Below are 16757 nucleotides of genomic sequence, written 5' to 3' on the forward strand. Positions count from 1 at the left end.
AAGCACTTAACCCAAGTTGAGTCATTTAAACGCGGAGGGAAATCTGAGCAATGAACTAATTTGGACTAAAAGTGTGAACACTTGTGAAATGCTCTCTGACCACCTGGACGCTACGGTGACCTCCACCACACAGCGCCATGATCTGCCAAATTATCACTAACCAGTCATTTGCTCCTTTTTGCTTTGTGCCACATGACAACAGGCTGCTCTACTTCCCCGTCACAAAAAAGGGAAAAAAAATCAAAGTCGGGATGGAGGCTTCTTTATCAGGAGCAAACCCGAGCAGTTCTCTCTGTCACAACCAGACATCAAAGTAATTTATGTGGTGCGTGTGCACACTTGTGCATGCCTGCTGGTAGGAAAAGTAATTGCTTACTCTAAATTAGTTAGAACAAATAGGGTGAGAATCTAATTCCACATTTATTACAATTATCTTTAATAGGTCTGTCTATTGCCAGACGTGTGCTGAAATTGCGTGGAAATGAATTGGCCGTGCGAGTTCAAAGATTAAAATGAAATACAGCTCAAAATGAAGTCGTTTAATGAACTGAAGGCTTTTTCAGTCATTTCAGTTCTTTTGTTCTCTATCAAAGTTTTAAAATGCACGAAGAGTTCATTTCTGGCCGCATGTTTACTCTATGAATTTTGTCTGAGCTCCTTTTATATGGATCATTATATTTGGACCATTTGGGACTAGTAGGAGAAAATGAAGCCTTTTTCCTCTTTGAACTGAGTTTGTACAGAAATAACATTTTGCATTTTTCATATGAGGTGAAGTCAGGAAATGGGGTTTAATGAGTCAAGCAGCTGCTTACCCTGACTTGCTGAGAAACCTGATTATGTCTCCTACTACAATATGTTACAATCCAGTTTGATCCAATTTTCACTTTCCCTGGTAATCCTCTTGTCTCCCGACTTGTTCTGATTTTGGGTCATGACCTGAACTGTAACGTGTACACACATACACGAGCACAAGTGATATAAATTTCAGCAGGAGAATACGAATGCAAGGCTCTGGAAATCTGCATACTATTCAATTTGCTGTGATAGTATTGTACAAGGGAACCAGCTACACATGTGTAGGCCTGATTTAAAGAGCAATAGGAAGTTGAATAACATGACAGCTGCCTGGGTGTATGTTCACAAGCAAGTCTTATCATCTTATCCTCTCATATTGAAAATTGGGTGGTGGGTGCACCGGGTTCTCTGTCTTCCTCTGCTAAGCAAGTAACATCCCGCAAGGTGAAAGTTTGCAGAGATATTTATGTTTCTCACAACAGAACAAAGCAACAAAATATTTTTATTCTTAAATTTTATGATGTAAAGTTACAGGGCACAGCAGTTAAGCTCTATTCTTATCTTTAACTTCCCACTTTTCAGCTGGAGGTTTCTTCCTGTTAACAGGGAGTTTTTCCTTCCCAGCATCGCCGAGGTGCTCGCTCATAGGGGGTCATCTGATTCTTGAGGTTTTCTCTGTATTATTGTAGGCTCTTTACATTATGAAGTGCCTTGAAATGACTGTTGTTGTGATTTGGTGTTATAGAAATAAAACTGAATTTAATCATATAACAAAGAAACCTTAACAGGGTTTATAAAATATTAAACGTATAAGTGTATTTCCTTATGTTTGCTTATTCAAATTGTTATTATTTGAGGTGCTCTTTATAAAGAATTTAAATAACGACAATTAAAATGTTTATGTTTCCATATAGTGATGTTCCACCAGTATGAATCTTTCGCTTGTGGCGTCCGATCAATAGCGATCTTTAGCCTTACATTTAACAGTGCAAAACAGGTTTAACTGACAAACATGTTTTTGAGATGGTTCAAACCATGACATCTCCCTTCCCATTCGACTCCAGTGTATGTCTTTGAAAATCTTACGGTGTTTTCAGAAGGTTAAATTATATAAGCCACACTGCAGATGTTTATTAATAATTAAGGTCATATTCTTTGCTAACCCACTTGTTAATATAGAAGAAAATCATCAATGTGATGTAGCTGAGGGAGATTAAATGTGTTGTAGTTAGTTGTACGTTTACTTTAAATTCCTTTCTGCCACTAAAAGTCAAAGACTGGGGAGATAGGTGGATCAGATGCAGCAGGTGGGGCGTTTAGGGAGCGTTTTCAGCATCTCTGCTAAGGGTTCATGGGTGGGGTTGTTGCAAACTTTTAGAAAATCGAAAATGTTCGTATTCGGAACAACCGAGGAGCCTAAAGAACACAAAGAAATATTTACAAAAGCATGAAAGCAGGGATGAATGTTCTCCTGGGTGAATTTACATTAATAGATCAAGAAAAGAAAGGAGCACATTTCCTGTGTACCGTGTTTGTAATCCACTGAACTGAGCTGGTAGCCACCTTTGCTGTGCAACACGTCTCCTTTGAGGTCTCTGATGTTCATCCACCTTTGCCACTGAGGGATTACTTTAGTGGCACTTTAACACACAGACTGAGCCATAATTAGCATAAAGGAATAAAGACACGCCGAGTTATTTGCATAAGACACAGTACCGGTTCAGAGGAGGGCATTTACTCTTCACACACATTTTCACGTATCTCGCCGAGTGGGTTACGATGTTAATGCTTCATGAAAGGATGTCTTCTAGTGTTTCATCATACTGTATTAACTTATCCTTAACAGCTACCAGGTCGGTCAGCGAGCAGGATTCTAATTGGCTTATGACAGCAAAGGGGTCATCGGGGTCTCCTCTTATTGGTATAAATCATCCTCTGTGAGACACAGCGGCCCCTCTTGCTGTGAGCATAAGTGGGTGACAGAGCTGTCCTGACCCCCGAGGTGTAGGTTGGTCTCAGAATAATAGTATCTGTTCCATGTTTAAAGCAGAATGTATAATTTAAAAGGGGCAATTTGTAAGAGCGATGCGTCATTACGATGGCTGTGTCGAGAGGAGAAGGGAAGAGGAGGAGTTTCTCCGATGGGGATTTCTCAGCAGGCACAAAGGTGTCTGCATTTTTTCTTTTATCTGAGCGAAAGATTGGTTGATGTATTGCAGCATCAAAAAATACTCCAGTTTGTTTCAACACGATGACAAAGCTGACAAAAGCCGAATACACAATGAGCGTAAATGAATGCAAAGCGGATTTGTTTGCTAGCAGAGGTTTGTGTTGCTAATACACAGCATTGCTTCATAAAGAGACCTTTCGCAGTTTCATGGAAACCAAATTTACTGCTATGAAGCTGATCATTTCCCCTTTTTTTCTTTCTATCCAGCTCCAAGAAGCCAACTCTGTTTTAGCTCAAACTGGGGTTTGAGGGCTGAATGGCCACTTATGACTGGATTCACAGGTTAATATCCTCCCGGTGAGGCTCCTCAAAACACTTCACTGAGGAGGTATCCTAGGGAGATGCCCCAAAACACCTCAGCTGGCTCCTTTCCACATCGAGGAGTAACAGCTCCACTCTGAGCCGCCTCCCAAATAATCGAGATTCTCACCCTATCTCTAAGTAGTCTTTTTTTGACTACCTTGGTGACCTCAGACACAGTGATGGGCGAGTCATCCCTCTTGTTCCCGAACTGTGCTTTTACTACAGAAAGTCTTTCGGTGGCATTGAGATCTTCGAATAATTCTTTATTATATCCATGGATGAGATCAGCAGCACCCCACTCCCACTATAGACGGTGTGAGCAGGAAGCTGCTGGAAATATATGAAAAGGTACTCATTTCATATATTTCCAGTTTGTCTCACACATGTTTTTGTGTCATAATTCACCAAAGTTTGATCAGTTATCTTCACACGTGAAATCAATAAGACAGAATGTAGATTTAGGCTAATATCCACTCGTGAAGTACTTGTGGTATGATTGTGCTGAGATGTCCTTCCTGCTCTTAAGTATGTGGCATCAGTAGAATAGAGCCAAATGCTCAAAGCCCCTCTCTCTCTCCACAGCCTCACTCTGATGGGTGAAAGCTGGCAATCCTATTTGTGCTATATTGCTCTATAATCACAGGTATGAGTGTATGTAATAAAGAGGCCATGGAATCATGTGTTTAACCCCCACTGCCCATACAAAATTCATAAAAAAGAATCAGCCAAGAAATGAAATGCACTGCACAGGTTTCTTCCCAGTCAAGACAGTAAAGCATGGTCTTAATTTGAATTGCAGAAGGAATAAAAAGGAGAGAGAGAGGGAGGCCCAGAGGACGGGCTGAGCTGCAAGCTCATTTCAAATGGGAATCTGGTCTTCAGGGTACGAGCACATGTATGTGAGACAGACAGGAGAGCAAGATGGGAGGGGCGGGGGGGGGGGGGAGCGAAAGCAAGGAGAAGGAAGGGAAAATACAATTCCAGATTACATGTGCTTGTGGTGCAGTGTGGGTGGGCATGTGTTGAAGCAAGTGAGGGAGCGTGTGAAAGGCAAAGAGAGAGAGAGAAAGCAGCAACGGAAGAATAGATATAATGTAGTTTCTACATAGCTGTGAGTGTGTGCGAATTGATGTGTTTGACATGCTGTGGGATGTGGGTTGAAGACACCAGAGATCAAACCAATAAATTTATACAGAAAACCAAACACGGGAAAAAAGAAGTCCTTTTATTAAAGTTAAAGGAAATGGTGGTACCAGTCTAACAGCGCCGTGGCTGTATACTCCCAGCTACACAAGAAAGACGCCGTATAACGTATCTTAAAATGATGAATATATATATACCACTATGTACCGCTATCCAGGATGAAACAACAAACATCCATGAGTACATCAGGAAGACTGACACAACTGACCGCATGTTAGTGAATACGTGAGGAAGGATAGACCTCTGCATGGCATGGATCATCGGCAGATAGAAGAAGTGGCTGATATTGAATGGCTGCCAGTGGCTGGACAAAGCTGCACTGAAAGACAGCACAGAGGCATTAATCATTGCAGCACAGAACAAGCTCTAAGTACAAGCTCCACAGAGGCTGGGGTCTACCTCACAATGCAAGACCCCAAGTGCAGGCTGTGTAAAGACACCCCTGAGACAATCCAGCAAATATTAGCAGGGTGCAAGATGCTAGCAGGCAGGGCATACCAAGTGGTCAGCACAGTATACGGGAATTTCCGTGCCAAGTATGGCCTGGAAGTCCCGAGGTCAAAATGGGAGACAATGACTGAGCTGAGATTCTGTCGAACTTTCAGATACAGACGGACAAACTGGTGATGGCTAACTAACCATAGCAGTGATAGGTGTAAAGAAATACCAAGGGTTGAGAGAGGAGCTCAAGAAGATGTGAAGGTGAAGGGAACCGTGGTCCCTGTGGTAACTGTAGCACTCAGGGCAGTAACCCCCAAACTGGGCGAGTGGCTCCAGCAGATCCCAGTATCAACATCTGAGATCACTGTCCAGATACTGCACAGGGCCCTCAATGTGTGTGTGTGTGTGTGTGTGTGTGTGAGAGATTGTGTCTGATTTTATAATCATATCCCACATAGTCCTTATAAGACCCAGAGTCTGGGTCAATGCAAAGTTTGTTTTTACTCTATTAATGATGTGATATTATTGACTTGTTGATGTTGGTCCATAACAAGATGTGCATTAGACTTATTGGTACAAGTCTAATGCACATGTACTGATGTATCTCTAGTCTGACTAAACCATAATGGCTTTAACTGCTGCTCTAAAGTGTGTCCTTGCTTTAACTAAGCCAAATTTCCATCCTTTGGGGCACTGACTCACTTTGGGGCCCAAACTCAAGGTGGCACTTCAAGGAATTACAGTTTCAGACACTTCCACTTTTGCATCATTCCTCAGCTCCAGAGGTTACCTGCGTGGTCTTCGGTTTGGAGGAACTCAGCAAGGGGCACTCAGGGAGAGAGACACCATCAAAACATTATTTTTTCTTTTCTTTTCTTAGGTAGCTGTTAAACGTACTTTTTTTCATATGTACTGCAGAAACTTTATTGTTTATGACAGTAATGTAATCACTGCTAACAACAACATAAGATATGCACATCACTTCAGATGTCAGAAACTTCCCACAAGATACCTACGTCACACCCAGGTTCTTTGAATATGATGCCAAGTTTAGTTTAAGCTTCCCACGTTAGTTTGGAATTACTGCCCCCAACAATCTTGATCGAATCAGTGATCTCTGACTAATGCATTAACCTCCTAGGACCTGGCGTCCACATATGTGGACGTCACATTTTGGGTCGTCTAGACCAAAATACTCAATTTTGCTCCACAAAGGCCTGATATCCACGTACGAGGACATTATACTGCCACTGTTCTATAGAAATTTAAAACAAATATCCTCATATGTGGATCTCATTTTTCTCAGAGACAAAAAAATCAGGTAAAAAAAAAAAAAAAGTTCAATCTTTTTACATTCATCAGGTCCCAATCAGCCCACATAGCAAAGAGAAATCAAAAATACATGCCATGAAAGAGTTCGGGTCTTAGGAGGTTAAAGCAGTGGTGTCAAACAGAAGGCCTGGGGACCACAATCAGACCACAAAAGACTTCAATCCGGCCCACCGGACTTTTAAAGGAGGACATAAATTTTAGATTTTAACTGTATTTTCATCAAATTTACAGCTTGTTCTGCTGATAAAGACCTCCCCCACAGTAGTAAAGGTAACAGATAAACAATTAAATGACATCTACTTTAGAAGTGTCTGTTTTTTACAACGTGTCCACATTCAAATAAATAACTAAAATGGACATTTTCTCTGTTTTGACAAAAACTTTCCTCTTTGTAATGACAGGGCAGTCTGGGCAATGAGCCAGCAGAGCTGTTTCTGTAATTTTACACTCTTATTTCAATCCCAAAGAGCTTACTACAGCAGCATTTCTTTATCATCTTATAAAACTGAGACATTAGGTTGAAATTGCATCTCTTCTTCTTATCCTAAGACATCTTAGGGATTAAACGTGCAGTTAAACACCTTTATACTAACAGAAAGTTTCACCGGGCTGGTCCACTGCAGATCAAAGTGGGCTGTATGTGGTAAAATGAGTTTGGCATCCTCATTTTTTTGGAGAGCTCAGTGCACATTAAACATGCTCTTATTCACACTGAGGTTTTTATGGGTCATATAAAAAAACCTCGTGCAAACGTGTGGTGCTGTTTTCTGAGGGAGGACAGTCTCACAGTACGATGACGTCTTCATTTGTCACACTCTTCATGCTCTTAGATTATCCTCTACCAATGTAACTTGAACAATGCAGCTGTCACCACCATCCTTTAAAGCTCTGTTGATTAAACAAAGAAACAGTTTCTAAGAGGCTGCGCTGAAGTGCTAAATATCTCCTTCACGTCCACTGGAGGGGAAATGACATCATTTTAAAGTCTAGTCATCGGCGCTTACTGTAGAAAAGTGAGTGTGTCTGTGAAGCACACTCAGCATGATTGCAGTATTTTTAACTTTGTAGTACCGACTCGCATTTGCCCAACAAACAATTACTGTAAGCAAGTGAGACAAAGGGGCATTCAGATGTGAAACTTTTCTGCTGAAACACAGTGCGCTGTCACTCATCGCGGTCCTTTCAGGAAGCGAACGCAATCTCAACACGGCGCTCTACACGCAGTTCACGCTGAAATTATGAAAAGATGAAAGTGTTTTTGCAGGACTCTGAAAGGTTTCGGCGCCGCTTCCTCGTGAAATATCTTCTTTAATGTATCTATCAAAGTGCACTTGATGAAAAACACTTTGTTCGTCTGAGAGTTTTCTGAGGTGTATTAAAGATATGTAAATACGAAACAGGCTGTTGTTGGAGTCCTGTCATGATTTTTTTTTCTTTTTTCACTTTTATTTATCAGGCTTTGTTATAAAATGGTTATTTTCTCCACAGGTATGATAAAAATGCAAGTTTAGCAGCAAACACTCCCCCAGCGATGAGTGAAAAAGACGGCTGGAGTGAGACTCGTGGTAACAGGGCTGATGTTACAGTGTGTGAATGTGTGTGTGTGTGTGTGTGCGCGTCTGGAAGTGTGAGACATATTGTGAGAGTGTGCTCGTGTGCGCAGCCGATGCCCATTTGAAAGCCGGCGCTAGTCTTTCGTCCTTCAATCGCCAATTAACAAGGGGCCATTTAATTGCAGTGGTTTAGGAGGGTACAACAATTACTACAGGAGCTGCACTAAGCCAAAAACACACACACAAACCCACACACAATCTCTCTTAATGAGCAGCACTATCCTTTCTTCCTGTCTATCATTTGCATTTTGCTCTCCCCTTGCCTCCTCCTCACCCTCCCACCTGCGTTTTTGAGTTGTTTAGACTGAGCTCCTCCAATCGTCTTCCTTATTTCTCCTTGTCTGTCACTTTTTGTTCTGTGATATGTTTCCTTCAAAGCTCCTGACAAAGTTCTCCTCCCTGTCTCATCTCTTTTGTCCCAAAAAAGGGTTGATACAGACACCGAGCAGAATACTGGAGACTTGATACAATCTGCGATACCATGCAGGAAAAAATGGGAAAATTGAGTTTGCTTGCGTTCAGTCATTCAGACGAACACAAACATAAACGCATGTTTACACGTGCAATTTTAGATTTTGTCAGTGCTGATTTTTGTAATATGTTCTTTCTTTCTCACAGGTTCTTTCAAAGGCATGTGCAAGCAGATAGATCACTTTCCTGAGGATGCTGACTATGAGGCGGATGCCTCAGAGTACTTCTTACGTGAGTCTTTTTTTCCTTCATAATCCCAGAATAATCCCGAAGTTGTCACCTATTCATGCTTTCTGGTTTTAGTTGGTTTTGAGTCAGTAACATCTGATCTTAAAGTTATCTTTCACTGCTCGTGTCTTTATCATGAACTCTCTGAAAAGCCTACAAACATATTAAATGAAGGATGGAAAGTGAGGATGTGGGCTGAGTGACAGCACACTTAGCCAAAAATGGAAAAAGATCAAAGGAAGAGGGGAAAGGGGCTGGGATGAGAAACCACACTTTTTTGTCGTAGAGAGGGTAAAAGGAAGAGGTGGCAGAAAGTCAGAGACAAGGAGAAACTATGGAGGGCAGTGTACACTTACAGCAGAGACTCGGTAGAGGAGGGGTCAGGCATGTGAATGGAAGAATGAGGGGAATCTCACTGTTATGGAAGAGGAGGAAGAAGAAATAGTTAAAGTCCTCAAGAAGAAAGATTGTGGGAGGTGAAAGAGGACAGGAGGAAGGTGCATCAGGAGAAAGCACATGGCTCAGTGAAGGGAAGGTTGAGGAGGTGAAGGACAAGGAGTAGGGTAGCAGTACAGCGCTGTTGCTCTCCCAGCGGCTTGCCAATTAGGACACTTTCTTCTATAAATACTCTAGGCTCTGCTAAGTGGGTCACACCTCTCCCACTCCTCCTTCCTTCCATCCATCCAGCCACCCCTCACCTCCTCCCTCTTGCTTTCCATCCATATGTCTGTCCATCTCCACCGAGGCCTTCACGCTTGCCTGACAGCTGGTGGATGGAGGCTGTGGGGTAGAGCGAGGAATACAGGGAAGCGAGGGAACTGAGTTTGTTGTCATGTCCACTCAAAAATCTTTTTTTGTGTTTTTAAAAGTTTGCAAAAGTTTGAAGATGGTTTAGTTGAAACGGATGCGCACAGTGTGACATGGGAAGTTTGCTAGTTTGAGACTGGATAGTGTACAGTTAATCGTTTTTTTAACAGCAGGGAGTGAGTTGCGGCAATTCTCTCGATGCCATAAGGCTTTCTCTGAGGCCTTTCAGACAGAAGATTCTGACCTATCAGCCAAAAAAAGTATCTGTGGTGTTAATTACCCTCTGTGCAGCCTTCCTGTTGTCACTAATGGCCCTGAGTTGGTTGGGAAGTCTTTGATCCAGGAGCAGGTGTCAGGATGGACCTGATGGTGGTCCAGTTTGGTGGTGAGGATGTCTGGGATCCTCCACGAAGAGCATCCTAATGTAGCTCTTCCTGTTCTCCAGATGGCTAAGCACTCTGTAAAGGGTGATGGTGGTGACATCCTCCGTGGACCGATGTGGATTGTAAGCAAACTGGTGAGGATCAAGGGAGGGGGTATACAGTCTCTGATGTGCGAAACAACTGCTCGAAACACTTCATAGCTACAGACATGAGGGTTATAGGTGTGTAGTCGTTGAGGCTGTCTATACCAGTGTTTTTGTGGATGGGAAGGGTGGTGGAGGCCTTCAGACAGGTGAGAACAGTGGCATGAGTCAAGGAGAGTTTGAAGAAGCTGGTGAGGATCCCTGCCAGGCTTTGACCACAGCCCCTGGGATGCCATCATGCCCATCAGCTCTCCTGGGCGATCACCGCTCTGAGTCCTCCTTATATACTGTTCAGGTCAAAACTTGAATCATTTTGATATATGGTAGCAGTAAAAGATTAACCTGAAATTTTGTTAAAAGTCACGCAAAATATCCATCCATTCTCTTCCGCTTATCCTTGGTAGGGTTGCTGGGGGGCTGGAGCCTATATCAGCTGTCTTAGTGCGAGAGGCAGGGTACTCCCTTTACAGGTCCCCAGTCTGCTGCACAGCTAACACAAAATATTTTTAGGTAAAACAGGACCTAATTTGTGATACTAGAGGTTTTTCTACAGAAACAGGGGTTGAAAAGCCTAAAAAATACTCTCCCTCCTCACTTTAATTAATAATTAATCCTCCATTTAATAATGTCAGATGGGTTATTATGTAAATTCCATAATGAATCTCTAATTTTAAAATTGGTATAAAGACATATAATGAGGCAATTCTAGGCCTGGGAAAAACTGAACCTGACCATACGAACACGAACACGTGTTTGCAAGAGTTAATAAGCCTTCACATGCACTTGGACATGAATAAACTGAATGTAATTTTTTTTCTAACGTTGACTTTGTAATGAGATGTAACCACTGCTGTCCAACGAGAATGACCTACCTTAATTAGAATAGTCATTAGCTGTAACCCTGACAACAAGTCAGGTAAAACAGTTAAATGCTGAACTCAGCTGTAATTATATGCTGTAATTCATCGCTGTGTCAAGTGCTTAATTGTAACTGTCACCATTTGCACAAACTGTCCTTCTGCTCCTATTCTGTTTGCTATCTGAGCACCACTTTTGTAGTTTGCCAGGTTACGTAACTAGTATAAATGCGTTAACGCACTGACTCTTGCACTATTTGCTTTTGGCTTCCTGAATTCTTCAGTGATATGGTAATCAAAGCCCATTTTACTGTCCGCTTCACTGCAAGTCACTCTGATTAACAGTGTCAGCTAAATTACAGCAATAACAATGTAAAGTGTGGATGATGACACATTTTGACAGATGGAAATGATGCAACATCTGTTTATCATTGCAAGATCTTTTCCTCTGTTATTCTGCTCATACACATTCCCACCTGAAAGCTTCCCACTATAGCCACAGTCTCATACTAGTTGCTCAACTGAACTTGCTGGGTTCATTATACAATAGTCGATGTAGATGGTTAACCATTCCCCTTCAAAAAGCTAACCTTCAAGTGCTGCATCTGTAAATCCCAGCCCACCTCTGCCACCTTGAATTTCCATCCCTTTGTTTTGCTGCCAAAAGCCTGAATAAAGACGGCCAGAGAGACGGAGTGAAACAATAGAGTTCAATATTTGCTGACTTGGGGTTGCTGGTTTCCTCAATACATCCTGAAACATCAAAGCTGTTCTCAGGTACTCTGATTTATACAGAAAAGGACGTCCGATCATTGATGCAGGTATTTTACCTTCACCTGTTTTTTTTTTTCTGTCGTAATATCACATCACATCAGTCATTAAGCTCTGACCAACAGTTTTGAAAACATGCGTGTGAAATAAATCTTTGTTCTTCTTTTGCTTTTCCATGTCTGAATGCAGCTTTGTGGTGATATATGGACTAACATCACAGACCACATCAAAGATGCAAATTAAGAAGGAGAAAGCAAACGAGCCCTAACATTTTCCTGTTTTTGTTGCAGTATCACGATCTGTCCCAGATGGGTTTTTGAGTTGAGATTCACTGCACAGAAAAAAAAGGAAAAGGACTAAATAACACCTCTTGCATCATGACTGAGTGGGATTTGTCCACAGATTAATGAAGTGCAGCAGTTGTGCAGCTCCGGAACTGAAATGAATAAAAAAGTGTACAGAAGCACAGAGACGGGCAGAAATGTCAGATGTCATTCTGTAACAATTCAAACAGTAGCAGACTAATATTAATGTGATGACAAAGGCTGTTATTCAGACTAGAGGAGTGCCTTAATGCAAGGTTTTCAAAAGTTGAATTAAGGCAATCGATAGCAAATAGTAGGGACAGCTAACTAATTACCCAGAAGTTAAGCAGGGAATTCCCTTGACCCTCAGGGTGACCACTTTTGATGGCAACATGATTGCACAGGTCATCTGATGGAAGGCAAGCTGCTCCCAAAACAATTACATGTTTTAATGTAGTCTGTCAAAAAGATTGTAGTCACTCTCAGACAGATTGGTGAAGGTTTGTAAATAACTGCTGTATAATTACAGCAACACTTAAAAGTAAAGAGGAACAACTTTATTAACTGACCAACACGTTTCCACTTGTGATCAATCTGCATCAGGTTGCACCAGCGAGCGCAACTCATCTGCATTTGGCTATTTGCAGCAGGGGACTCAACTCAGCTGGTTGCATCCTGTAAATATCCATCCATCCATTCGCTTCCACTTATCCTTTCCAGGGTCGCGGGGGGTGCTGGTGCCTATCCCAGCTGTCATAGGGCGAGAGGTCAGGTACACCCTGGACAGGTCGCCAGTCTGTCGCAGGGCTAACACAGAGACAGACAACCATTCACACTCACAGTCACACCAACAGGCAATTTAGATTAATCAGTTATCCCCACAAACTGCATGTCTTTGGATGGTGGGAGGAAGCTGGAGAACATGCAAACTCCACACAGAAGGACCCCGGCCTGACAGTGGAATTGAACTCCGGACTTTCTTGCTCAACAGTGCTAACAACCGTGCTGCCCTATCCTGTAAATAGTCTGACGCAGTGCCTGTGTCAGTCTGTAGTTAAATAACCATCCTGCAGCAACTACATCAGAAAGAATTTCTGTTTCAAATCTAGGAGGTTATTGCAGGATTCAATGTAAATAGTTAATATGAATTTCTATCTAATGTGAATATGGCGACAGATTTTCAGCAGACAGGAGGAGATGTGGAATTTTCACTGATTTATCACAGTTAACTGCCATATTATCGCAAACAGATTGAATATAATTGCAAATTGACCCCATTCAATGACAAATTGATACAGACTGATAACAAACTGATTCCATTATATTGCCGTTTTAGTACCATCTCGATGCACCAGAGTGGCTTCGAAGATGTCCGGAAACTGACTGTGAATGGTGGCTGATCTGATCCCCTTCTCCAAAGCAGCTATTTAAGAAGAAATGAGATTGCAGTTTCATTCCACACAGTCGTAATAATTCCGGTCATGCTGCAGTTTCCAATCACTGTTTTCCCGAGCGTGACTGCAGCATAAGAAACTCGGGTTTGCGGTCACTATGGTTTCATACATTTTCATACATTGCTATGTAGCAAAGTTTTGCCCGGGATGCCTCATAGGTGCCCGTGTGCAACAGAAAACAGCTTTTAGGCAACACATGAGCATGGCTCTAGTAAATCGGAGAAAAACACTGTCAAAATTTGCAGTATATCAGGTGAACGGATACCGACACACACGTGCATACATAGATTCCTTTATTTGTTAGAGATTCTTTTCACACACTGTTTCTCCTTTTCTCTGTCTCCCTCTCTCTCTGCCCAAGGGCATTTTCTGTCTCTCTCCCTCAGTCTCTTGCTCTCTGAGCTGTTTCACCCTGCCCCCCTCCCTTTTAGGTCTCCTCTCACTGGGTGAATTTGTACATGTGGTTATGTAAGAGCAAGCAGTCAGCCTTCGTCCTGCAGCAGTTGTACTATCAGCCACAGAGAGAGAGGACAGATCTGCCACCAGAATTCCTCGGCATAGCATAATATAGAGGACAGAGCTGACGATTTACCTTGCCGATGTACCCATCTAAACCAGAGAGCACCACTGTCGATGCAGAAATCTCTCTCTGTGTGACTCAACTGCTTTTTCTGTTTCCTGGAAAATTTTACTGGCGTCTCCTTTCGTTCAGATCTCTTAATTTTAAAACATTAACTTATGCATGAAGACTTTGGGGTTTTCCTTGGTCTGTTTCATGCTGTGCAGAAACCATGAAGGCAATCACAGCCGGCTTCTTGGTCAGAACTTCGACTTTTATGAAACCTTGTGCAAAAATATGCACCTGACAAAATCAGAACTTGTGGCTCACTTGAAAACAAATATTATACAAGGACATACATTTCACCTCGGCTTGCTGAGACGCTTGTTATGTCCTATATAAAACCGTTTTGATGTATAGCCTACTATCCATAATATGTCTTGCACTGTCTGCTATTATTGCACATGAACTCACGGTGTCCTTGAAACCTGAGCTTGCATTTATTGGATAACAGATTTAGGTGACAGCATGTTTCTTGGTGTCATCAAGGTGGATTAATGTGCATTCACTATATCCAAAAACAAGACAAAGAAAAAAAAGCTATCTATATTTATTTCCTGAAATTGTTACATAATTGATCCCATTTTGGCTTTAAAACTGAGGAAATCCGAAGCCCACGGTGCGTGGCTATATGTGTACTGATGTGCCTTTGTGGACATGTTACAGTAAATGTTCTGACTTGGGTATCATATGAGTTATGTGTGTTGAGGCTTTAATTTGAAACATATGAAGTCTATAATTCACAGATTTTGCATAGGCTACTACAGCTGTGTGTGTTTGCAGAGTTGGAAAGAGTAAAAAGGGAAAGGCTGTGAAGCATACAACACAAAGTGTGTGTGTGTGTGTGTGTGTGTGTGTGTGTGTGTGTGTGTGTGTGTGTGTGTGTGTGTGCGAGAGAGACAGTGTATGTGCAAGCTTTTGAAGTGTCTATGTGTGCTGTGTCATGCATGGAGCTGATGAATGGGATTAGATATGGCTAACAGCTCAGCACTGGCCCTAACTGGCTTGAACAAGGCAGAGTTACACACACACACACACACACACACACACACACACACACACACAACCACAAACACATTTGTGTGCATTTATGAGACCCTTCACTAAATGTACACTCCCGAGAACCATTAAAACCACTGCCTAACCTTAACTAAGCTCTAGTAGTGGAGTTATGGAACCTACAGATAAAGCAAACAATAACATATGAAAGTGTCAGTTTTTACTGGTATTGTGGAAGATTGTGACTCCTGATATGCACAAATCAGGGAGATTTTTAGAAGTCGACAAACTGGCCAAGAATTAGCCATGTCTGCGTGGCAGAGGCTTCCTACCAGTATATATTAAACTAATGAGACCTGGGCAATGACTGGCTTTGTCAAAAACAATACACTTTACAAGGTGTTGCCAGCAGATTTTGTTCTCAATAATAACAACAACGTTCATAGCAGTCGGTTTCAGAGTAGCTATTCTGCAGCTGCCTCAGAAAAACAGGTAATGCCAGCTAGCTAACACTATTAGAGCAGTGGTGTTCACGTAGCTAAATTAACTCAGGGTCTTTACCTTACAATATAAAACACCTTGAGGTGACGGTTGCCGTGATTTGGCGCTACATAAATATAAGCTGAATTATTCTGAATTCAGTCAGCTAACTGTACAATTTATTTTGTAAAATATGATGTAAGCTGTTTAACTGGATCAATAAAACCATTTGCATCAAAAGTTAGCATCACAAACAGAAAATCTAAAATAGCCTCTTCATTATATCCTCTGTAGTGGACAAAATGAGTTAAACTGAAAGATATAAGACATCGTCTTCAGCAGCTGGGCTCAGTATAGTAGGTGCTGTTACTAAGATTAGTATTTTGGCTAACTGAAAACACATTGGCTCTTACTCTAACACACTCAGCTCAACTGTTTCAAACAGAAGCTTTTACGTGGACTCACGCCCTCTAGCCATCCATGCCGAACTGCAGTCTGTAAATCCTACACTACAAACCTCCCAACGCACCTAACAATTCAAATTTTAGAGTATACATTATGAGGAGAAACTATATATTATTGCTATTAATTAATACTGTAAGTAAAACTGTTGATTAGAAAAATGTGTCATATACAAAAAAGCACTCATGTTGGGATGTAGCTCACTTTAATACATTAATGTGCTGGGTGAGGCGGAGCTTAATTCTGTAAAATAGAGTATTTAAGGTAATATATATATAGTTATTTTACACTTATGACCTTTAACTAATTTTTAAAGCATAAAAAGCCAGGTGAACAAGTGAGGATCAGGAAAAATATAGTGACTTTGAATAAATGTCCTCACTAGTCAGGTCTAAGATTTGGTACAGAGGGCACACACCCTCAGAGTCCTGATTTGCACTGAAAACCCTTCTAGCTCCTATAATTAGAATGTTGAATGCGTATACATAATGCTAATACTTTGAATCGGTATGCTAGGAGACATGTGACGTCACCCACTGATGATGTCATCAGGCCCACCGATGTCACTGCAGCTATTTTTGGCGGTCGAGTTGTGACATGGAGGCATATCACGATTTACATGAGTAATACGGCATGATAATGACTGGCAGGCTGTGCAAGCTCCCCCTGTGCGTGTAGCACACACACACACACAAACACGTGCTCCCACTCACACAGGCACGTGCAAACACACATCTGCAGGGTGGCGTTTATTTTCATTATTCTGTTCTTCTTCCTCCATTTAAATAAATGCAGTTTGTTTCCTAAAAATGATTCGTTCGTCAGCCCTGCATGGACGCACACACACACGCACGCGCG

General features: G+C 41.8%; 1 protein-coding gene across 1 annotated transcript in view; it reads left to right on the forward strand.

The window, feature by feature from the left end:
* Nucleotides 1–16757, forward strand: part of LOC120716382 (voltage-dependent calcium channel gamma-2 subunit-like) — a 61865-nt gene that overhangs the window by 32571 nt on the left and 12537 nt on the right. Inside the window, exon 2 of the mRNA XM_040003909.1 lies at nucleotides 8539–8622. Coding sequence (XP_039859843.1) covers nucleotides 8539–8622 — 84 coding nt within the window. The remainder of the gene's footprint in view (nucleotides 1–8538; nucleotides 8623–16757) is intronic.

The sequence above is a fragment of the Simochromis diagramma genome, unplaced genomic scaffold (genome assembly GCF_900408965.1).
Source record: "Simochromis diagramma unplaced genomic scaffold, fSimDia1.1 OVJJ01000325.1, whole genome shotgun sequence".
NCBI classification, from domain to species: Eukaryota; Metazoa; Chordata; class Actinopteri; order Cichliformes; family Cichlidae; genus Simochromis; species Simochromis diagramma.